Source organism: Drosophila tropicalis, unplaced genomic scaffold (assembly GCF_018151085.1).
Source record: "Drosophila tropicalis isolate 14030-0801.00 unplaced genomic scaffold, ASM1815108v1 contig_859, whole genome shotgun sequence".
Taxonomy (NCBI): domain Eukaryota; kingdom Metazoa; phylum Arthropoda; class Insecta; order Diptera; family Drosophilidae; genus Drosophila; species Drosophila tropicalis.
The window spans coordinates 5,982,285-6,006,464 of NW_027173353.1; the positions used below are offsets into that span (position 1 = coordinate 5,982,285).

Sequence of the window (24,180 nt, forward strand, 5' to 3'; positions counted from 1 at the left end):
AGAGATTCAGTCAATCCGCATGGACTTTACCTTTCCATCACACAGATCTGGGTCGCGTTATCGTACCTCGTCGGCCACAAGAAGTCCCACAAACATTTGATGTTCCACGCCGCAGAATGGTTTCTGCATTTTCTGCTACTACTCCAAACGGAAGAAATCTCAACATACCCTGACCACACCTCCAAATACTACGGCCTCATCATCGGCGTCGGCATCCTCGTCAAGGGCAAGCAGTGGGGGGATTAAAAAATTATTACAGCCCGCCCAACCATCCACCACCCATCACCATCATCATGAGCATAATAAATTTTAAGAGCTCGCCAGATCCATAGATTCGAATTAATAATTATAATCACTCAAAACTTAGGTATAGGGAAAAATTTTTGATAATTGTTTTTTTTTTATATAGTCAAAAGTTTATAGTTAGAGCTCATTATAGTCGTAGTCCAGTAGTGGAACCGATATTTACATGCATACATATATTATATAGATTATATTTATAGTTGTTTCAGCAATGGATTGCAGCCAATCCGATCAAGACCATAACGCTACCATATATACATACATACATACGATTTTCAAATGATTGTGCCTTGGTTCCTTTCGGCGGTTTTAGAGTTTAGCCTTACAATTAGCTATATATAGTGCATTATAAATCAAGTTGATTAGTTGATTTGGTCTATAAGCCATATGAAAGTGTTGTAGAAACAGAAGATGTGAAAAGAAATAAGCCTCGCCAAAACAAAAACAAAAACAAAACGAAAAAGCACAAACAAAAAAATGAGTTAAAATTTTTAAAAATCATAATTTTAACAACATTTTTTTTTTTTTTTTTTGTTTTGCTTTTACAGAACTGACTGTTTTTTCGAGAGTTTTATTTATAAAGGATTAAGAACTCTAACATTTGCTTGTTCACTAGGGACTATATATTGATGTTATTGCAAAATAATAGAAAATATGCAGAAATCTAAACCAAAACAAATGTAGAAAATTAAAAGTAAACAAAGTCGTCAACAGCAAATCGAAACAATCGAGAATTGAATAATAGCAAATAAAACCAAAAAAAACTATAAGCGAATTTAAGACGTAGCGTTTGTTGGTAGAACTCCGAGTTCAAATTGTAATTACATAGATTGTGAGAAAGAAAACCAAGAAAAATAAATGAAATGGTTTTATGAAAAAAATACAAAACCAAAAAAATATTGTACATTCGATTGTGTGTGGAATCAACTCTATATATATATATGTAATGTGAACAGGTCAGCTCTGTTTTTGCAATTTATATGTGGGCAAAAATGGTATGTAGTAAGTCCATTTCCATTTGCGTAGGGCATTCATGCCATAAGGAAAATCGTAGTCCGTGGCGGTGCCATCGTTGATATTGTCATCGCCAAGTGGCATTTCATTTGCCCATTCGATAAGGCCACGTTCCGCAGGAGTTCCTGTTGATGAGTTATAATAATTGGTTATTCGCAGGAAAGCCTTGTCGCAGGACCTCTTACCTGGAATAATGTTGTCCAGCAGACATCCCAATAGACCACCCACCAATATGGTTGTACCCAACAGCACTGACAATGTGGAATCAACCGTTTCATTGCCCGTCTGAATGGCACCCGGATGTTCTTGCATCCAGCGACACAAGACCATGGGAAAGAATATGGAAAGGCCGAGAATGTAGAGATTCCTGGCCGAACGCAAGTCCACATACTGCAGCGTTGAAAGACCAAAGGCAATAATCATGCCGAACATGACACAAAAGATCCCTCCCACCACCGAGTCGGGAATGAGTATGAAAATGGCTCCAAATTTACCAATTACCCCCTGCAGGACCATTATCAATGCAGCCCATTGGATGACGCGTCGAGAGCCAATCTTGGTGACACCTATGGCTCCCACATTCTCTCCAAAGGTATTTGTGCCATTGCCAGCTCCCCAGAGACCAGCCAGCACAGTGCCCAATCCCTCGGTGCCGATGCCCCGATTGATGGCATGAAGTGGTGGCGAATGGGCGCCTGACATTTGTGAAACAGTGGGATAATAGCTAAGAGACTCCACTGTACAGGCCAATACACCGGCCAGCATGCCCAGAACGCCCGACAAAGTGACCGAAGGCCAGCCAAACTGTCCCGGATACGGCACATAGAACCATTTGGCACTTGTCAACACATTGAGGCGTACATCCGTTCGCGAAGGATGCGAGGGTGGAAAGACATCAGTGGCTGTCAATATGCCGCACAAACCCCACATAATCATTATGGTCAACAGAACAGGAAATAGGCGAAACAACTGAAATTGCCGCACCTCCAGGCCGTGTCCTTTGCGATACGCGAATATGGGAACAGACACATTGGACATGATTTGCGAGAAAAGCGTCAGCATGGCTGTTGTCCTAGAAAGAGAAAATCAATTTCGTTCTTATAACTTTACAAATGTGCCGACCTCTTCCACTCACCCCACAGCAATGCCCCAGTGTTTGGAGGCAGTTTCCGCTGCATGCTCGAAAAGAGTTAATCCCACTAGTGAGACTGTTGGCACTATGGTCAAGGGTGTTACATATTTGAGTATCTTGCCCACTAGTCCAGTGTAACCCATTATAACCTGCACCATGGCCGACACGGCAATAGCTCCAGACAACTCTCGCATTCGTACTTGCCACAATTCCTCTCTCTCCTCGGGGCTCATTTCATTAATTATCGACTGGGCTGGACATTTCCACTGTGGCAAGGCGAGAATGGCCAATGTGGGCACCAAAAACGAAATAGTTCCACCCTGCACAATGGGCAATCGAACGCCCCATGTGGCTTGAAAATACGTCACTATGCCAGTGACAAAGATCATTGTTGATATGATTATGCCACGATTGGCATCCTCATCCGACATGCATAGGGCTGGCGTCAAGATGAATGGAATGGACACAATTGCTCCAATCATTGTTAAATAATGTTGAAAGGCCAACAAAATACTCAGATACCAAGGCGGATTATCATTGATGGCATAGAGCAGTTGCGGTTTGGGTTTCTCAGTTTGTAATGGAGGAGACTGAGTCGTGGGTACAGCGCCCACTGGAGTCTCCCTAATGCCTAACTTGTTCGGCTAAAAACAAACACAAAAGAAGAGAGAAAAAAAATGAATATTTTAAATATTCTGTATATTGAGGAGCAAATGCAACAAGGTAATTAAATCATACAAAAATTATAATTAACCCTATTTATAATGGTAATTTTGATTCCAGTTAAAACTATATATATCTATGAACAGGTATACTCTATTTAGTGGTTTGTGTAATTGTACCTACATTTTGTTTAAGAAAGTTTAATATTTCACAAAGAAAATCAGTCATTGATTTTTTAGAGTATACAAATTCTCGACAACTCCTGATAAACTTAATTTTATTGGTTTGTGAGAGAATTACAATCTATTTCTAGCATTAATTTTCATAACTTTGTAGTTTAAATTATTCCCATGGGGCGGAGCTTTCTATATAATTTTTGTGTTTTTTGAATTGAATATTAATGTAATTGGAATTCCATTGACAACTTGTTGGCACTTGTTGGCAGCATCCATGATTAATTGAGCGTGAGTATTGGTCCATACATCGTTAAGGTATAAATTAATTCATAGCTAAACTGTTGGTTCAGTTAATAAATCACTATGTTGTTAAGTGCAAGCATTCCCAAGTGAGCTGACTAGCACAAAGATGTGACAAATTGCAATGGGCTATTGTACCAATTAGCTCTGTTTAGTCCTATATTGTTACAGTTAATTAGTATACAATTATTAAAGTGTGAATATCATTGCAAACAAGGCAACAAAGTAAAATGTCGTACAAGATAAAACAAACGATATCTATATTAATATCAAAAAATAAAAAGAAACCAATTAAAGAAATTCCACTGGGAAATGGCGCTTATGTAAACGACATAAACAAAATAAATTTTATATATATATGTATATACAGGTAACCCTCCTACAACGCGGACAATGCATTTCTGAAAAATCGGCGTTGTAGTGGACTTTAAAAAAAATCAGGATTAGGTTCCTATTCTAATATTTTTCCATTTATTTAATTCATTCAAAAAAAATGAATGAATATATTAAAACAACATAAAACAAAATGATATAAAATCGAAACAAAAACAAGAATAAAAAGAATCTCTCACAATTTCATAAAGCTATTCCTATTCCAACACCGATCTTTCGAATAACACCAAATCATATAGCGATCTGATCCGAACAATTGTCAATTTAATTAGGTAATAAAAAGCTTTTTCTTAAAGGTTTTATTTCAGTAGCTTTTAAATTCTATCAATCTTCCGAACAATTTTATAAATTTTACAACGTTAATTTATAAATAGCGTTATCGGAGCACCGTGTTAGATGAAATTTTCCGCATTTTTCAAACCGAATTTTAGCAAAGTATCGCGATATAGGAGGGTTACCTGTAAAGTATGCGAAATGTTTTACGTATTCTTAGCCGATTCACATTCACTTACAGAGCCATCACAGTCCTCAATGGTTACATTATTTAACTCCATGATCAGGCTGGCTTTATAACCACTTAGTGCACGCCATAAAACTTAAATAACGACCGAAAAAATAGAAACGAAAAACAAAAAGAAAACAAATCTCTTAAGAACTCAGTGGGCAACCACTTGCCTCAACGGCTGTCGACTCAATGGCTTCGGGGCTATAGAAAGATTTATCACATAGCTGTCGAACTCGCCCAATCGAATACAGTTAGATGGGGTGAAAAGCGAGAGCAATTCCGCCTTGAAGAGCAATCAATAGACAGATTTAATTGAAAGAGTAATAGAAATGGGCAGCTAGTTGAGTTGGAAAAAGAAGAGCAATGAGAGATCAATCAAGTTAAAGAGTATAAATAATGCTTTAAGCACACATCATTCACTTTCCATCTCTAAATTCTAAGCATATTCTGTTCTTCTCTTTACTACAATTAGAAGATAACAAACAGTTAAATACAAAGTTATCAAGTTGCTACCCTATAAAAGTTTCAAAATAACCATTATAAAGATATCGTACTATGATAAAGCATAGCATAATATATCTTTAAGACGTACATACATACATATGTACATACGTACACCCGCACATGTCCCCCTGTATTTTGGGGTGAAAACAAAATTGATTTTTCATTTTTATTTCAATCGAAAAATTAACTTTTCACAGTTTGCTGTAAATATTTAACTAAATCACTACACTCATACATTGTTTATTTTAATACACATTAATTTAGTTTTGGTGGTTTTTTTTTTTTTGTTTGTTTTGTTTTTCATCCTATAGTTGTGATACGAATTCGAATAAAAGTCACGTGTCCATTCCTATATGCTATAAACAAATGGTTGGATTGTTGCTTCTATTAACTCTTTTTTGTATAAACTTGTAAGATCCATTCACATACAAGCAGTTATAAAAATTTCAATATATATATATATATATATATAGAGTATATATAATTCATACATGGATTTAGTTGTATGGTTGTGTGTGTGTGTGTGTGAGAGGGTATAGTATGTATTTAGTAATTATGTAATGATTCAGTGCGAAAATGTATGCATATAGTTGGGATTTCATTACCATCAAAAATGTTTTGACATTATTATTTTGTTTCATTAAGTAAAGCACACCAAGTTCATTTGTTACAGTCTCTTACAATACCGAAAAATAATTAAAAATTTTACAAAGACCGTGTACAAAATTTAAACGCATCAAATAAAAATACGGAGGCGGGTAAGATCTCACATTCGACATTAAATTTATGACATATCGTCCTCCTTTTCATGCCAAACACTGCTCTCATTCTCTGTATCACTGAGAATTTCAACTACTTCCTCTTCGCCAACCAGCATCCCTTCCTCCTTTTCGAAATTCTTAAAAAAGCCATCCGGTGGTGTATCATCATTGTCATTTAATAGATTTAGTTCCGGCACAAGGGCATCATCGGTCCCAACTTGGGCATTTGTTGTTGTCGCTGTCGCTGCTGCCGTTGAAACATCCATGGGAGGCAACGTAGCCACTGGATTGAAGGGTGCATCCAAGTCTTCGAGGCCTCGCGGTGGCTTCAATTTAGCCAGTTCCTCACGCAAATGCCGATAGTGACGACGGAGAACCATAGAGTTGAACGATATAGTGCGACTGGCGCGTTCTGTGTACTGCGGTTTACTCAACTCCTTTATCCAGCCTTCGATTTGATTGCAAATCTCTTCACGCTTTAGCCAAAAATGCTTATGTATAACCTGCAAAAAGAGTTAAGATTAATTAATGAATTGGCCAGTGGTTGGTATTAGATCCCAAAATCTACTTACATCTCTAAAACAGGGACTTGGATTGCGAATCTGCTCTAGCATAGCCCAACGCACACATGCCTGGTAGATGTTGCTATTATACTCTCGCGAAGAATTCGTCCCACTGGGTGTTCCACGACTACGCTCGAATCCGGGTTCATTAAAGTAAGGTTCTGGCACTAGAATGAGCGACTGTATGGAGACAAGAACCTGCAGGAAGCTAGACGTCTGCGCGTTCCATTTCTCCTCGGGTCGGCCATGCCAAGTGTTAAGAACAGACAGACATACTTTGCCATCATTGTAGAGGTTCGGGTTAAAACGAACCGAATGCCGCCCCGTTGTCTCCAGATTGATTAGCATTGGCAAGTTGGGGTAATCTGGTGGAAAGAAGACATCGAACTCAAAGCATCCATTGGCATATGGCGTATCAGCCGGTCCAGTGATAAGCACCTAGAGTAAAAGAAAATTATAATTTTCAATAAATTGTTAAAAAGGAATAACTCTAGCGAAGTACCTTCATAATGTCCAGTCTATCCGTATCACAGCGCACAAATACTGAACTACTAAAGCTTAATGGCAGGCTGGTCGACAGGGTAACCGTTTCCTGGGCCAATCGCTTAACCCGCGACGGATGATAGCGATCGCCAGCGAGTCGCACCATTTTTTCAAAATGATACGACACTACAAATCTAAAGCTATTGTTATCGGCCTCTACAATCATATCATATGTATCGAATTGCCGCTTCTTCATCAGTTCTAAATAACGCTGCTCAATAGATTTACTCAACGGCCGTTCCAATTGAGCAATGCCCTCCTCGTTGCTATTGAACATATTAATTAGGGCATCTGCATCGATGGTCTTTTGCACCAACATTGTGGTATCCTGTATGTCTGGTATGAGTAGAGCTAGGCCCTCATCATCGCCATCATCTATGTTGAACGTAAGCTGTTGGTTTTGACCCTTAATGTTGGACTTTTTGTTGACTCTGAAACAAGAAGAAATTTTTAAACACCTATATTTGCAATAATTTCGTCTTTTTACTTACTTCAGTCGTTTTGCATAGGTGTCCACGCAGGTCTTCATGTTCTTCAGGAGCTCGGCTATGGGTGGAGCACCTTCACCACAGGCGCTTGGCGCCGGTTGAAGCAACGAAACTAAACTCTTGGACAATGACAAAGCGCGCAGCAGCTTCAATATGGCACGATATAGTGGAATGTGACGGGTTATGTCCAGCACGGAATCATTACGCAGATATGAACTCAAAGCAGGTATAAGGCAAGATTGCTGCAGCAAAGTTTGGAATACGGATGGCAATTCGCCCGTAACTTCACGCACATCATGGTAGGCGAGAATAACTTCGCCACTCATGTCGCTGGGTATGCAATCTCCCGGATTGATGTAGCTAGCCAACACCAAAAGCAACACGGTGACATGTTCTTCCTCACTCTTCTGCCGCAGCAGAGCCTGCTCCACATTCCACGATTGTGTCGTAGACCCAGTGCCAAAGCCCGTTCCCTTGGCCCAATACATATGGCTCTTATCATCGGAAGTGGGACCACTTGTGGGCGTCGCTTCTTCTGTTCCATTTGCTTTGGCTGCAGCGCCACTGGTGCCATTACTGCTGCCACCACTACTACTAGTCGAAGGCTCATTGATTGGAGCTCCAATGCGACTGTTGTCCGATTGATGCGAGAATATGCCCAGACAATTGAGAACCAGATGCATGGCTCCAACCTCTATGACAACGCGGCGCAATAACATTCCGTCATCAGTAGATAAGGGCACACAATCCAACAGTTGTCGGAAGACTTCAAATGGCAATGTAGGCAAAGATGGGGCCAATGATAGGCTATAGATGTCGTCTAATTGGGAAAATAGTAAAAATAAGCATATTGTTTTCAATTGGGTTTGGCATACAACACTTACTGCCATCTCCATCGCCTGTAACGCCAAGAACTAAACGTAAAAGGCATTGAGCTCGCAGTTTATCTCTTAGCAGGACATCTGAATAGGCCGGAAGGCGCAAGAATAGTCCAAATGCAGCCAAGGAATGCTGTGGAACTGAACTAACCGTTGCCTGTTTGGCTATCGGCTCACAAATGGTATCCTCTAGATCTTCATAAATCTCGTCATTTGGCTCCAGTTTAACCCAATCGGATAAAGGCGGGCTCTTTTCCTTTTCAGTGATCAGAGAAGTTGCCTTGCGGCCAGAATGTTCCGGGTAAACGGTGGGTAGATAATGGGCCAACAATGAGAGGCCGCCACTGCTGGAAAAGCGTTGCAATGGCGACGGCAAAGGCTCAACGCATGATGCCTTTACCTTTTTCGACTCGGATGCTTCATCGGATGAATCTGGTTTTTCCGGTATCAGATCAAGTGTAAGACACGGGGCTGATAGTGAGTGACCCGCGTCCAACAAAGTGGCCAACACCTGAGAAATGGTCGCATCCAATGACAGCACAATATCCGGATACTCGGCTATTATTAGTTGATTACCATTGACTGCATTGGCCGATTGAAGCACATAGTCCTGCATATTGAAAGCACCTTTGTAGCCTATTAGTTAACGGATCAATTAATAGAGTATAGGTATTTTTCCAAGCATAGAACTACTTACTGCCGCTCATAGCTGCTGCACTGGAGGTTTGGGTTTCCTTATCCTTATTTATAGATGCTTGATTTTTGGCATCCTTGATACGTTTATCCTTGGCCGCCACTGCTGCACCGACAGTTAGGAATTCCATACTGCCAGATTCTATATTATTTAAATTGATGAAGCTATTCTTTGTCTCCAGCTTGCCGGCTTCACCGGATTTGCTAGAATTTGCTGCCGAAGTATCGCCAGCACGTTGATCTGTAGGTGTAGGTTGGTACACTAAGTTACTATATACTAATGAGGCAAACGGAAGCGGCCGGACAACCAAAAAGAAGAACACATTTTGAAAAAGAACAAATCATAATCAAACGAAGTCAACGAACAAAAAAAAACTCCCTCCCCAGGCGGCGACTGTAGAATATATAGAAATAGGATTAAACTTACCGCTAACGCAATTTTGCATTATCTCTTGGCATGTTGTACTTGTGGTAACATTGAAGAGTATGTGATGGGCACTACTCCGCTTTGCTGGGTGATTATTAACAGAGGCCACTGGCAAGGAGGTACTCGCTCCGCCATTGGAACCACCCATAATGGCTGATAAGGTATCCCTGCGCTGCAGGGGCTGTTGGCTGCGTACGGCAACGGTAATATGTTCGTTCTCCAACAGCAATTGTAGCACCAGTTGGCGTGTAAATCCCGAAATTGTGGGCCGATGGCCGGATAGAGAGCGTACGGGTTTACATATTATCGCTCCTATAAGCAATGACGTGAGGACCTCCTGGTTAGCTGGATGGCAGGCACTAACGCGTGTGAAAAAGTTGATGGTGGATCGTTCCAAACGAATAAAGGATTGCTGCATAGGCATGCTCTGGGTTGAGTGTGTGTTGCAGAGCAACTGAAGCAGAGGTTTCCAAAATACAGAACCCTGCATGGTGCCCAGCCAATCCCGCATCGGCCCCTCGGCACAGCACTCGGAGAAAAAGTCCAATACTTTGGGCACATTTGAACAAGTCAGCAATGGAGCAGTATGAGCGATATTCGCCTCAGCCTTGTCAAAGTCTGTCATCGATGAAGAAGCATCTTCTGGGCTAGATTCCTCTGGTGCTGCAGCCGCTTGACTGCTGCTACTTGTAGCTGAAGACGGTGAAGATGCGGGAGCAGAAGCTTCCGAGGATGCTGCTGCAGGTTCTGTGCTAGGCAGCAAATGTGTGCAATATTCATAAATGGCATGGGCAAGTAACTTTGGCAAACCGGAATCGAGCATTTGGTAAATTGCCACTGGAGACTGACAGGCCAAGGCTACCGTCTTTAGCAAAGCCGGGCGCTGCAACAAAATGGTAAGATTCTCACTGCCTTCGCGGCGGAACCACGCACTGCCACTCTGCACTTTGCTGTCATCAGTCTGGCGGCGTGCCGGCGGTTCCAATTTAACTCCCACCTTAACTAGCAGTTGATTAAACAGTTCCGGCTTAATATAGCAAAGGGCACAAATCAATGAATCAAAACTGGCTTTAAGTGGTTCATCGTGTTCCAAAGTAGTTATCCATTCGTAACAGGTTTCAAAAAGGTTTGAGGAAATTAGTAGCGGGAGCTCTGGCAACTGCTGCTGACGATGAACACGCCAAAGAATGGAGGCGATTACTTTGACGAATCCGCTCTGCGGATTATTACTTCGTGCCTGTTGACTATAGTTATCATGTAGCTGCATTATCCAGTCCAAAAGCACACGTAATTTGTCCAACAAATGCTCCGTAGAACTGGTAACTACTTCGTGGATCAAATCGCAAACGGCATCGCTAGACAGTTTAAAGACTACAACAAAAATAGTTTAATAAAGTTCTTGGAATAAGTAAAACGACAAATATCGCACTCACCTTGTGGCGTTGTGTGCCACAGAAGAGTTCGCAACAGTTGCAAACTCAGCTCCTGATTGTAGGCTCCTAGCTTAAGTAAAATAGTTTCCAGATGTTGTTGGGCCAAACTTGGAATCATGGGCATAATATTGAGTAGCGAACAGCAGGCTTCCAAAAAGCCCGGATATGCAGCCGGGGAAGAGGCAATCAAATCAGCCAATTTGCTATCTGGCTGTAACGCAGCCACATGGAAACATCGAGACAATATCCGCACCCAACCAATGCTTGTCTTCGCAAAGGAATCGTCTTCAAGCAATGAATCGGCATCGATGGCTGCCATAGAAGCACTCGACAAATTTGTAGAACACGAACCCAATCCATCGACACACGAACGGGTGCTTTGAGTACGATTGTTGAAAATTGTCTGGCCAAGCACGGCTATCTGTACAAGTCCAACATTGCCACAATCCTTGGGTCTAAAAAAAATGAAACAGAAATTTTTAATTTCGACATATCTCTTTGGAACTTTGTCGATAAACTCACTTGTAAAGTCTAAGCACAATGCTGGTGGCGACTTCCGCTTTGGCCAATTTTAGTCGAATACAAGTCAATCCTGTAGTGGCCATCGGTGGCCCCACTGGTATAGAACCCAGTCCATAGTCTCTTGACAATTCCAGAGCCACAGCCGATGGACATGAGGCCAGACTAGACGTGTGTGGCATAAGTTGCACTTCCTTTAACAATATCGCCGTCGGCAGAGTTATGGTCAAATCTACATGAGACTCATTGGGATAGAACATGTAACTCCAGGCCGGAGACCGTGGCCGCCTATGAGTCGCATTAGGATTAGAGATCAAAACTTCTGCGCTTTGAGCTGCATCATTCTCTGATACAATGTGCGAAAAGGGGGCAAAATTTATCAATCCATCATATTGTGCTCCGCTACGGGGCGGTTGAGCTGCAGTCGAAGTGGATGTGCCTGTGCCGGTTGTGGTCTTTTTGCATGTATTGTTGCTGGCCACATGACTATTAAGCTTAAGACGTGTATTTTTTGTCATATGCTGCATGATCAGTGAAATCTGTCGAATGAAACGAACGTGAATGCAAAATGACCGCATTTAGTTAATTAATAAGTATCTTACCAAGCCTGGTTGCATGTTAATAATCGTCTTATTGAGCCGCACCAGATTATGACAAATGATCTGTATGCCTCCGAGTTGAGTGAAAATTTGTACAGCTGGAGCTACCTCCAAGACATTGGAAATATACCAGAGGAATGGCTCCGATAGCTGCAGTCTTGGCAGCGTCGACTTGCGTTGTATAGTAGCTATGAGAAGAAAATAAAACCATTAGATTATGATACTTCTCCGAATCTGTTAAATAAAACTTACTCTCTTCCAGATATTGGCAAATGGGAGCAACAACTAGACGCGGATTTGATGCCCTGTCGCTTAGCGTACGCATCAAATTGAAAACCGCATCTACTATGGTCTGGGGATTATCTAGCAACATATTCGGTACAACAGAAAAGAAACCGCTGGATGTCATCAACTTAAATGAATTAGTCGAACACTGTGAAAGAGCTCCAAACAGTCGCTTCATTGTGGGAAATTGTCGCAGCACTAAACAAAGAACGTAAATAGTTTAGTATACCAAATTTTAGAATGTTATATTAGATTACCCCAATCAGCAATGCAAGGCACTTTACTACGATGACCTTCGGTATTGAGTTGTTCGGCTTTAGTTTCGTCCGTTTGACTTTGATTGGAAAGCTCCTCCTCTTCGGGTATCGTTACCTCCTGCAAAAATACATTAGACTATCGAATAGTTTCATTACATTCTTAATGTACATACACTTGGCTGCCGGGGCATTTCAGGGAGCACCATATGCGAGCATAAGTTTAGCAGATTTATAATCAACGAATTGTCACAAATGGTTGCATTGGCTTTGTTAGGATTCTCAGAACCCAGGACATTGGCAAACAAGTTGCTAAAGTTATTGCCAGTATTGTTGTTTTCATTGCCACGGCATTGCAATTTTTCGCCATTTGATATGTTGTTGTACACCAGGAAAGCTGAAAATAATTAAAGAGTTTGTGAACAACTCGGAATAGTGCCATGAAAATATAATCCAACTTACAAACACTTTCTGTGATCTTAAGCGCTATATTAAGATCTCCTTTATCATTTGGCATCCAGAGAAGATCGCGAACTAGCTGATTTTGAGCATCAATCGGTCCTTGTTGATTGCTAATGGCGCCGCCTGGTTGTACCAGCTGTAACACCACATGTAGCAGGATATCCTTTAACCGACGCTTGCAAGGAATAAGACCGCCACTGGTCTCGCTTTTGCAATGCAAAAAAAGCAGCAGCTCATGCAGATGCTTACAAATGGTGGCACCAGCCTGAAATAGAAATAAAATGATTAACAAATAGGTCTTTTAAATATTAAGAGACAACAAACTTACACATCGATTTGTAATAATGGAGGAGCTCATGCCATAGCCGGAAAAGAAGCGCAGTAACATCTTCTCAAAGTTTTCATCGTTTACAATAACCTCGTTGATGCGTGTACAATCTGCAACTTCATCACCAATTGGCAATGAATTGCAGGCTAGGAATAGGCATTGGAAGCCCAAAGACCATGTGCGTAACTTGATGTCATTATGCCAGGCCAACGCCAACAAAAGGCCCTGTACAGCATTGGCCCCGAATGGAATTTTTGGATCGGTTTGGCCAATGCCAGAACTGTAGGGCTTCTCAGCCAGCTCACTATTCAATGTAAGCCACATTTGTAGCACCTGCTCCAAATGCACCCAAGTATCCTCATAGTGCAAATCGGCCAATATAGAATCAAAGACGTTCTTAAACATAACGTAGGTATTGCGGCCGGTATACTCCGAACCTGACCACAATTGAGTTAAATACTCTGGCCAGGCTGTTGCCTCCGGTGGTGAGGAAACAAACTCATTGGTCAAAACTTGCGGCAACGAGGAATACAGATCGAGTGATGTCCGATTGGTAAGTCTACGCAGCTGTGTTTCAACATGCAATTCAAGACCAGCATCCAGGCGTGTGTCAAGAGCCACAGAGATTGATTTACAAAAGAAATTGAAGGTGTTCTTGCACAAAGCATTGCTCTCCTTCTTGGTCACTGGTTTTGTTCGTTCAATCATGTCAATGTCGTTGAGTATCTCATCGAATTCAGTGTCATCACATTCAATCAACGATGGCAGACAATTGTATTTGACAGCTGCAAAGTTGCAAAGGAAAAAATATATATATTAACTACTGTTACTATAAAAAAAGAAGTTATTTAAGGAAATGGGTAAGAGCCCGCTAGCAGGGACGACGAAATGAGTACATCAGTATCGTCCATGCCAGAGACGGCGCTTTATCAGGTGCTTTGAAAATATTTATTTGTCTCCGTTTACCCTCCTGATAAAATTCGCTTGCTGTCGGCATACAGAGCACAGACTGCTGTGCCACGGAAGCAGATGAGGAGGAAGAAGAGTTGGAGGAAGAGGCTAAAAAGATGAGAAATATGTTACACTCGCAATTCAATTCAAACAATAGCGAGGAGTCCGTAAACAGTAAGATACATCCCAATTAAATACCCTAATATTTTAAACTGCGCCCTGCTCACAACTCACACACAAATACTCACATGAATAGTCGCCAAAAAGTTCTCGCGTCTCCTGCACTGCCGACTCCATGGCCCGTGGCCCATCGTTGGTGGGCGTAACATCGCTGTCTCTATATTGCTTGTCTGCGTCCAAAAGATCCTTTTCAAAAATAGAAAGAAAGAAGCAAATATTTTATATAATATCCAAATTTTTTCGCACACATCCTTACCTGCAGCAGACAGGTAATAGCGTGGACAGCCCAAGGCTGTTGCTGATCGTTCCATACTGCCAAACGTATAAGTTGTTCTAGTTGTGCACTCGTCACAATTTTGCACAGGCGAACCGAGGGACGACATGCGGCCACAAGACGGGCAATAACTTTGCAGGTAAGCAAGAACTGATCCATATTGCAATCAAAGTCCATTTCCAAAAGTAAAGCGAAAAGGCCACGAATCACAACCTTGATATTGGCCATCCGCAACGTCTTCAGGCCTTTGTCAAAATTACTATTACTATCTCCGTCACCGCCGCCAAGTTCTGGATGTTTTGGCGATGATGAGGAAGTGGTTGTCGTTTTGCCTGCAGTGCTACATGACGGCCCAAGAGCTCCTCCGCCGCCCGTATAGCTGACCATATTGATTTTGCCGCCCGTGGATGTGCTCTTGCTAATCGCTGCGGCGCCAGCCTTGGTTTTCGTCGACAACTCCATGAATATGCCGGGATGTTCGTTTTGAATCATATAGATTTTTTTGCCCCAATCAGTGTAGGGTTGGGACGAGTATTTGTTGGTTTGAATCATTCGTTTCTTGAAACAACGCAACTGTTTGCTATTTGTCGCATTATTTGGACGCGTCTTTGTAAAGTCACTCTCACAGCTCATAAAGTCCCATCGTGCGGCCGCTGGAAAATGGAATTTCATTGGTTGACACCAAAATGCAGTGTAAAATGGTGAGACGACTTACATTTATCTTTGCGTTCAGTATTGTCATCCAGACATACTGAAAGGAACAGCAGCAACCAAGTAATTAATTGCAAATCTGAAGTTGTGCCCATGGCCGCATTCCGCTCAGCTGCATTTGCCGATGTGCTGGGCTGCTCTGTCTGAAATTTGTAGTACGGAGAAATCGGGGCTAAAAGCTTGACAAGAGTCTTGAGTACAGCATCAATGACTATGGAGCGACAGGCTCCCATGGCAATACTCCGACGACCCAAGTAGGTGAGTAGGAAGAATATGCTAAATATAAATAAATTCCATTAAATTAAAGAAATCTCTACACATTCAAGCATTCTTACCGATCTTGTGGAAAGGCTTTACAGTTCTGAGCAGAAAATAGAGTGCAAAAAGTGTCAGCCAGAAAATCGCCCCACCAGGGTTGGAAGCAACACATGCGAACCAACAGCGAGCAGGTGGCTAATTGCAATTGGGCATCGCCATAGACCACCAAGGAATTGAATAATGCTTTGGCAGTGATCACATTGAAGCGTTGATGAACTGGCAGAATATTCTTTATGCCATACTCAATCGAGAAGTGCAAAAGAACCTCGACCAGACTAAGACTCAGCACACGTAACTTATCTCTTGATGCGGCTCGCAGAGTTTCAGCTAAAAACGGGCCAGAGTTCGGTGGTGGCACAGTCGATATATATTTGGGAGACAAGGCGCGCTCTAAACGCGTCACCACATTTCTAACGACATTGATTTGATACTGCAGGAGCATGCATTCCTCGTACAGAGTCACAACTTTATTGTTGTTGTCCAAGCCGGTAATTTCTTCGTCACGTTGCTTGTTGATGAAAGCTTGCAAATGCGCTACATTTGATAGTTCACTGTTACGCATAGGTGTAAGCAATTCCATTAACTTACAGCTGGCCAATCTATAGCGACAATGAACATCCTCATAGAGTGCATTGAGAGATTTAAGCTGCATCTGCAGGGACGATGTTGGTTGTTTTATAAACCTCATTAACTGATCTCCATAGCCATCATGTTCAAGGACAACGGGATGACCAAAGAACCGTCCCAATGGCACTTTGCATTTCGTCGACGACATGCCAATGCGTCCAATAATAGTTAGCTTCAAATAACGACAAATCGGCGGTGGTTGCATATCACTCAAGACCAAAGTCTTTGTCTGTATATCGCTGACCTGAACAAGCCGTTTGCCATCAGTCTCCTCATCAAAGCACCAAATATCAATACTCAGCGAGGTGAGCTCCTCGCATGCGGGAATGACTAGGTCGGTAAGAAGAATATGTTGACCAAAATCCAAAACGACAAAACGACGCGCACCGGAATGCATACGATCAATAACAATCATTTGTTTAGGTGGCGGCGTTAGCAACTTATGCCATGTAATAGGTTGGCACGGATTGGCACTTAAGTTTCGCATTATCTTTTCGCTCTCTGTGGCATCATCTACTAAACTCTCTCCGGCTCCCGCTCCCACTGCCGCGTTGACTGGTTTTGGGGCTGGCTGGGATGGTTGGGCCGTTTGCTGACCTTGGTCTGCTACCGTCTGTTGGTCATCTTGAGTTGCCGGCTCCACCATTTCATTTAGACTAAGTGGTGAAGCCATCGATATATCCCACGAATCGATTGGTTTCTCAAGTTCATCGTAGATATCCAATTTCTTTTGCATAAAACTATTCCACATTGTCAGCTGTGGCAATAGTTTGGAGATATTCATGGCCGGCTTATCGTTTTTCACCTGCTGTTTGATGTCATTCTCCAGATCAGCAAGCAAAGATTCAGCTTAATTATAACAAAATGCCAAATTAGCGTAAAATCAAAGAAAAATATATTATACTCAACTCTTACAAGCTTTATCCTTGAATCCATTAACCATTCCCAGTGTATCAAATGCCATTTTCACATCGTTCTCCGTCATCTCGGCAACCAAAGACTCCACGTCGTCAACCAAATCATTGAGCTAAATTAAATATACGCCATTTAGTTAAAGTGGTTACATTTTGTCATTCAAACTGCCTTACCAATTCTTTCTTACTGGCTGCCGCCAGTTTGGGCATCATCATCACATCTTCAACGATCACCACATTTGCCCCTGAATTTGTGCCACCCATGCTATCAATGTTATCGATACGTGTAGCTTCGGAGGTCTGGACACAGTTAAAATGGAGTTGCACAACTTCGAGTAGACCACGTAATTGATTGCTGATACTCTTTCCACGAATCAAGTATGGAAAAGTGCGGAAATCGACACCATCTGAAGACAAATATCAAACAAAATTAAAGACTAATTTAATTTCAAGGCACTTCCAACACAATGTACCTATTGAACTAAGGCGTTTAATATCCAAGCCAGTAACTGGCAAAATGGTGGCACTGCTTCGTATTACATTTGTCAGAGCCACTGGAGTGCTTGAACCTTGTCGATTCGCATTGGGAAAGTCAAAGTCGAAAATCTCCGGTTCAAATGGAAAGCCATAGAGACCAAATCGTGTGCTGAGCAGGGCACAATAAGGGTCCCATCGCTTATCAATTTCATTGGCTATGTCCTTGAGTAAACCTATAGCATACTCGGAAATACTATTATGTGATTCGGCCGTCGAGGTAGCACAGGTCAGCATGGTATACCAACGTACCACACTGCCGCACTGTGCTCGCGGTAGCTCGTGGAAAGTGTTTGCTATAGCTGTCTTCATGCTGGTATCCAGAGTGGCATGTTTTTGCAGTTCAACTGGAAGATTGGCCACTCCCCTAAAGAAATAAATAAAAATAAGTAGATGTTCTAAAAGCTTTACAGATAGTACTCACTCTGTCAATATTATCAGCAACTTGACACACTTGTGGGCCGTGCTACGTTCACTGTAGATAATGCAATTCCGCAAGAGCTGTTCGATATGTTTTTCGGATAGGGAAATGCATTCAAACTGCTGGGCTAGCAAATCAGGAATATTAGCGGCCGTCTGTTTATTAATCTGTTCCTTAAGCCGCTCCGATTTTGGTGAGCGGAATCGATTTAATCGAATGAAACAAATCCAAATGAGCACATCGAGAGCCATATTTTTTGTCAATGGCGTGGAAGCCGAGTCGCTGACAATACGGAAAAGCTGCTCAAGGAGAACATTGCTGTCCAACATAGCTATACGCTGGATGCGCCCATTGCTGATTCGATTATGTGACTTGACAGCCCGTACGCTTATCGATATTTCATGCAACCAATCACAACCTGCAATAGCGACAGAAAAACAATGTTTACCAACAATTTCATAATTTTGGAATATTAGGAAAAACTACAAGAAGAGGTGGCACAATGAGTTTTTTGTATCTTTCCTACCTGCCACAGGCCCAACAACACGAACTGCAGACGGACAGGAAACTGCAGTAGTCGGTGTTAGCGGTGGGGACGCTGAAGATGATGATGATGATGGCGGTGGCTGTGGATCTACCGATGATGAAGATGACGGTGATGGTGGCAGGGAAAATTTGGGTGTATTGTGTCTTTTTTTTAGTGTTTGATATATATCATAGGGACATAATTTCAGTATAGATGTCTTTAAAACTTTCATAACATTAGCCTCTTGATTCCGTTCGGTATTTTGATCGCGATTTATAAAACGTTCTACTGGATGCAGACACTTGCCTTGCACCGTAAAGGACGAATCTGCTAAAAATTTGGGAAGAGGGCAGGTATGGAAAGAACGGGGAAAACACACACTACTGCTGTTCCATACATACCCCTGGTTTTATTCTGCCCATCCTTTGACGGATCCGACACGGTCTTGATGTGGAGCAAGAAATTACGTGTTCTTGTTTTAAAAAGTTTGGGCGATGTAAGAGTGGCAGTGCCGCCCTGATCACACAAATCAATACACGATGACAGCTCGATAGGCCCGGCAAGAACTTCTGCATTGTGGGCTAGTAAATATTCCTCGCTAAGCACAGGATTTTCATTGGCAACTGAAAAAGTAAATAGAAATTGTAAAGCAGTCAAAGTAAAAAATAATTATTTATACATACAATAAGAGAGATCAATATTATCATCAGTAACATTGGGCTTATAGCTGGCATGGGGTCCTTTCATGCGATAACCAAAGCCATTTGTGTTCTGCTTTAGCAGTGTTACTTGTATGGCCGCTGGATTCGGGCACTGTTTATATACAGTGAACTTTAAATCAATATGACCCAGTGAGACAGGTTGAGCCAGATTAAGCTCAATGATATGTTCGTCCCAGGTGGTCCTAATAATATAAAAAACCAGTGAATCATTTAACAATCGGAATGGAATCACTTAATTATATATAAAAGTACTCACGCATCATTATGCAGCCTCCAGGTGCGTGTGAACTCTCGCTCATCACCGTTACGCATATTTTGTGATTGTTTACGTTGCTTCTGCACTTGTCCCAGGTCGTTCCAACAACTGGGTACTTCAGCTGAATAAACAGTTAACTTGTCATCGAACTGGGTTAGGGCATAGAATACACGTAAATCATCGAGAGACAAATCAGTGGTTTTGTAGGCCAATAAATTTGTGACATTGGCCAGCAAAGATATAATCGAAGGAGATGTTTGTACATTTGCACTTTGACCAGAAGTCGAAGCCACTTCGGAACCCACATCTATCGAAATGGCTTCAGCGGCGTTTAATGATTTACCAGCTTGTTCAATTCTACCGCTTCCTGTGCGGCCACCATCGGTGACACTCATGTCTGCTATTCCTTGGGTGGTTAATGTGGCGTTGCAATCATCCTCCATTTCGAGTAGTTCATCGCCGGAATCATTCTCTCCCTCACTCAATGAGTAAAACAGCATGGCGCCTTGTCGAGAGCAACAACACAGTCGGTCTAGATTACGACAATATACCACGGTTTCAAAGTGCTCGCCCTCTTCCTCGATAACTGTGGTAGACTGGAAGTCGGATAGAGAATAAATCTCAACACTGCCATCGGCACACACCACACAAAGTGCTCCCATTTCCTTTTGCTCCGAAGTTGCACTGGACGAGGAGTTTCCTGTTGCATATTGGGGTAGAATGCAGAGCTGTTTAGGGCATTTGGCGCGACTGAAGGTCATGGCTAATGTGTAATCATTGGAAATCTGTGTATCATCATAGTCAAAGAGAAGCAACTGAGCGGCCGCCGCATTGGATTCGGCGTTGTTTTCATCTATATCCATGGAGCATGGATCATCGTCCTGCTGCTGCTGCTCATCTTCAGCGTCTTCATCCTCCTTGGCCACAGTTGCCATTATAATTTTACTGCCCTCAATTTCACGCGCCTTTGTGCGCAACAATTTAACGAGCAATTGATTGCATTTTGGACTAGTTGGTAAAATTTCAGCAATTTCTACAATCTCCTGACCATCTTTTGGCGTTCCATTAGCACCATCCAGTGGATTCATGCGTTTCACACTGGTCCAGCTTTCAACAATACATTCGATCTCATCGCTGGGTTTATCGTTTCCGCTATTGACGCCATTGTTCATAGCGTTGTTGTTGTTATTGTGATTGGACAAGGAGCTGCCGCCCAAAGAGTTTGAATCAATATTATTATTATTGTTGTTGTTGTTATTCGGCTGGGAATCATCAATAATTAATTTATCCATCTGATTGCTTATGCCCATTAAACTTTGGCTCACATTAACCGTATTCGAAGATACCATTAGACCATTGGCAGGATCTTCTAGATTATGGTCAAGAATCTGTGACAGAGTGGAGAGATCAAAATCGTAAAGAACTGAGGCATTATCTCCATTATTCTGTCCTAGACCGCTATTCTTATTGTAGGTCATTAGAGCAGAGACAAAGCCATTGCTATCAAAGCCATCGGCGAATTTCTCATATGGTGTCATCGCCTTGTTGTCATCATCTTTTGATTCGAGATTCACTTGGGTCACAACCACATTGCTATCACTAGAACCTAGAACACACAAGTTTTTGGTAGTTTAGAGTAATTAAAATAATCTTACTTAATACTTACTGGTGCCGATTTGGGAAGGTGTCTTCTTTAATTGGCTTTCGGTGCTGCTGGAGACACTGCCGCTGTCGTTGCTTAAACTGGCTGATGTCTCGCTATGTCTATCGACATCGATTATACTGAGTACCACCATGCGTAGAGCCAACTCGCCGCTGCTCTGACGTACACTCACACCCAAGACAATCTTTGAACCGACGACACCAGCACGCAGAGTTGATGTGGAGGTTATATGCTGTTGAGAAAACTTGCTGCTGCTCTGATTGCTGGCATTACCAGAGCTCCCGACTCCACCTCCTCCGTTTCCGCCTCCATAATTGGCCGAGGAGTAGACGTAGTTAACTTTAGTACGAGCTCGCTCATTAGGAAGCACGCAAATGGCTGTAACGCATGCCCAATCAAAGCTTTCCTCGAAACAATCCTTGAGCAGAGTAGGCACATGAAAGCTGCACATAAGTTTCAAATGTCGCTCAATACTCCAAACGCTTAATTCGCCAGTCTGGGAACTGCAAGTGCAGAGTACATTAGCATAATCACTATTCGAAATTATGTCAAAGCCCTGGCCAGGCGAAGTAAGCGCGGGATTCGTAGCATAGGTGATGGATAGTGGCACATTCTGTGTATATTCGCCCTTCACAAACGGACAGAGTGGTGAATGGCGTTCGTGCTCACTCCATGGCTCATCAGTCTTTTCCCAACAAACCAGACATACATTGCAGGTGAAGCACATGGCTCGGTCTTCTCCGGTTGACGAAGGCTGATGATAGAAACCAGCCTGGGCCATTTGATCAGGGAGTGCCCACTTGTAGTCCATATGTGGCCAATTCTCGAAGGTTTGACGCCGTACGGCCTCTGAGTGCATTAACACTCGCTGGAAGTTACTAAAGTTCCAACCGAATTCTGGGACTCTGGAGTTCATTAGCATGTCGGTAAGTCGCTCATTAATTGCCGAAGCAATGGCCAGCACTGGAATGTGACGCTCCAAACGTTTTAGCAAAATAACTACATTATTGGCCACAAGTTTAAGACTTGAATAGGGTACTTCCAGGCAAATGGTGTTCCACTGAAAAATAGATATTATTTTATAATGGTAAAGATTTATATGTTATCTCGTCTTACACGCTGAGCTTTGATGCCTTTTTTAGCATTTAGCTGAGCCTGATTAATTTTCTGTGTCAGCTCGTTGCTGATATCGCAGGGACATTCGAGACCTTCGCTCTCCAATTCGTTTATACAATTTTGAAAAATGATCGCTTCTGATAAAATGATTTCCAATTTAATGTAATCATCATTTTGTCCAATTGGCGCCTGCAATATGGTGTCCAATAACAAGACTCCATTATAATCACCGCGCATTCCGAGATTATGTCCATCCCAGAAGAGAATTTTATCCTGCAGCGGCATATACCGTCCATGCACTGTAATGTCTACTGTAAATATATGAAATGCGAAATATTAGAATTATCATGATATACAGGACGACGTCTCTTCTAAACCGCCTGCCTGACCACCATCCCGCCCGACCGTTGTAGTGTGCATCATGCGCAGTGGCAAGAGAATAGAAATTGCAAATAGGCAAGGAACATTATACCTCCTAACCCCCGCTTAACAGCAGCTGACCACACCAGCAACTGCGTAATAGAGCTATTCCAAAAAATTGAAAAAGTTGCTGCTAATGTTTTTGTGGCGGCTAATCAAAAGTACCAACAACAACAATAACAATAATAAAAAAGTTGCGATAGGGCTAGCTACAGAGACAAAACGATTCAATCTATGAGCATTAATCATTTGCAAAATAATAGAGCTTTACAGGGAAAACTAAATTATGGGAAAACAATAAAATTTTCAAATAAAATTTAAGGATTTTCTTTTTATGTGCATATGTATGTGTGTGCTTGCTTGGTTGTACATTTAGGGACACACATACAAGTGCAAATCAATTGCACTGCAAGTACAGTGAAGTTTCAGATATCACAACGACAGATGCATAGAAAATAAATTAAGAATAATTGAGAATAAAATATTCACTTTCTGTTGGCGTGTAAAAAAATAATTTAAGATTTCATCTAATTTGTTCTAGTGGTCTCTGCAAAATTCTTTGAATCCAGTCTTCACTGTACATATTGACATTTGCAGCGCTGCGAGTGTGTGTATGTGTAGTTATTTTTTCTCATGCTCACCGTTCCCATTTGAGCCCAATTGATGCGTCTGCAGTATTACTCCAGAATTAACATCCATGATTTTTAAAACATTATCCATTCCAAACAAGAGCAGCACATTCAATTGTGAATGGTAGACAATGTTGCGCATCTCGAAGGAAGGACGGGCCTCGGCCTCGCTGCCACTGCCACTATCGCAGTTAGTGCCCACATCCAAATAACCGTCCTGTTTAAGACTACGCTGCTCTGTGGCCATGATTATGATCTTGATGCTATAGTGGTGGGCACGCCAAGAGCACCCTCAGAATCAGGTTCAATTTGTCTTATTTTTTTTTTATTATTTTTTCTCTGCTGCTTTTTTTCGTCTCACAATTTAGATGATTAGTGTTGTGAAGGAACGAACAAAGAGAACATGTTCCCCAAACATGTAGAAAGTACTAGAACTAGTTCTAACAGTGTCGCCAATTTTTTATTGCTAGAACCATATTTCAAAATATTGTCTCCAAATTTAATAATTTCAGTTTCAACAATTTGTTTGTATTACCAAAGCAAATCAATTAGACCATTTTACATTTTATTTAAACGTTGAATCGTATAATAAAACGGCTCACTATTAAGGCTAATATTTGAAACTCGATTTGTCAGAAATATAGTCCTCTTATTGTAATTAGAAGCAATATAGTTCGGATTCTTTTAAAATGTCA

The 24,180-nt window shown here is 41.8% G+C and overlaps 3 protein-coding genes across 13 annotated transcripts in view; 1 reads left to right on the forward strand and 2 right to left on the reverse strand.

Moving 5' to 3' along the window:
- Positions 1-1,170, forward strand: part of Nuak (Nuak family kinase 1) — a 47,491-nt gene extending 46,321 nt beyond the window's left edge. The window contains exon 16 of the mRNA XM_068297969.1: positions 46-1,170. Within this exon, the coding sequence (XP_068154070.1) occupies positions 46-100 (55 nt within the window). The 3' untranslated portion in view covers positions 101-1,170. The remainder of the gene's footprint in view (positions 1-45) is intronic.
- LOC137583077 (solute carrier family 23 member 1) lies at positions 1,159-4,680 on the reverse strand. The gene is made up of 4 exons (XM_068297970.1): positions 4,494-4,680; positions 2,453-3,093; positions 1,503-2,389; positions 1,159-1,442 (listed from the first exon to the last, which is right to left on the reverse strand). The coding sequence occupies exons 1-4, from the start codon at positions 4,533-4,535 to the stop codon at positions 1,261-1,263; spliced, it is 1,752 nt and encodes a 583-aa protein (XP_068154071.1). The 5' UTR covers positions 4,536-4,680; the 3' UTR covers positions 1,159-1,260.
- A 900-nt stretch (positions 4,681-5,580) lies between these two features.
- Bruce (BIR repeat containing ubiquitin-conjugating enzyme) lies at positions 5,581-23,860 on the reverse strand. Of its 11 annotated transcripts, XM_068297665.1 has the most exons (32): positions 23,498-23,860; positions 22,437-22,747; positions 21,324-22,380; positions 19,658-21,263; positions 19,363-19,583; positions 19,081-19,302; positions 18,680-19,009; positions 18,157-18,571; positions 17,672-18,099; positions 17,373-17,605; positions 17,194-17,311; positions 16,246-17,133; positions 15,675-16,191; positions 15,344-15,615; positions 14,611-15,281; positions 14,423-14,540; positions 14,190-14,282; positions 13,224-14,008; positions 12,896-13,160; positions 12,610-12,830; positions 12,437-12,554; positions 12,147-12,377; positions 11,898-12,082; positions 11,299-11,834; positions 10,777-11,231; positions 9,344-10,714; positions 8,921-9,193; positions 8,230-8,859; positions 7,349-8,165; positions 6,817-7,288; positions 6,324-6,752; positions 5,581-6,254 (listed from the first exon to the last, which is right to left on the reverse strand). In XM_068297665.1, the coding sequence occupies exons 1-32, from the start codon at positions 23,730-23,732 to the stop codon at positions 5,775-5,777; spliced, it is 15,003 nt and encodes a 5,000-aa protein (XP_068153766.1). In that variant the 5' UTR covers positions 23,733-23,860; the 3' UTR covers positions 5,581-5,774. The 11 variants fall into 11 exon arrangements, with proteins under 11 accessions (XP_068153766.1, XP_068153762.1, XP_068153761.1 ...); XM_068297661.1 differs by having other exon boundaries at positions 15,675-17,133; positions 22,437-22,744; XM_068297660.1 differs by having other exon boundaries at positions 15,675-17,133; positions 18,680-19,006.
- Between the last annotated feature and the right edge of the window lie 320 nt (positions 23,861-24,180).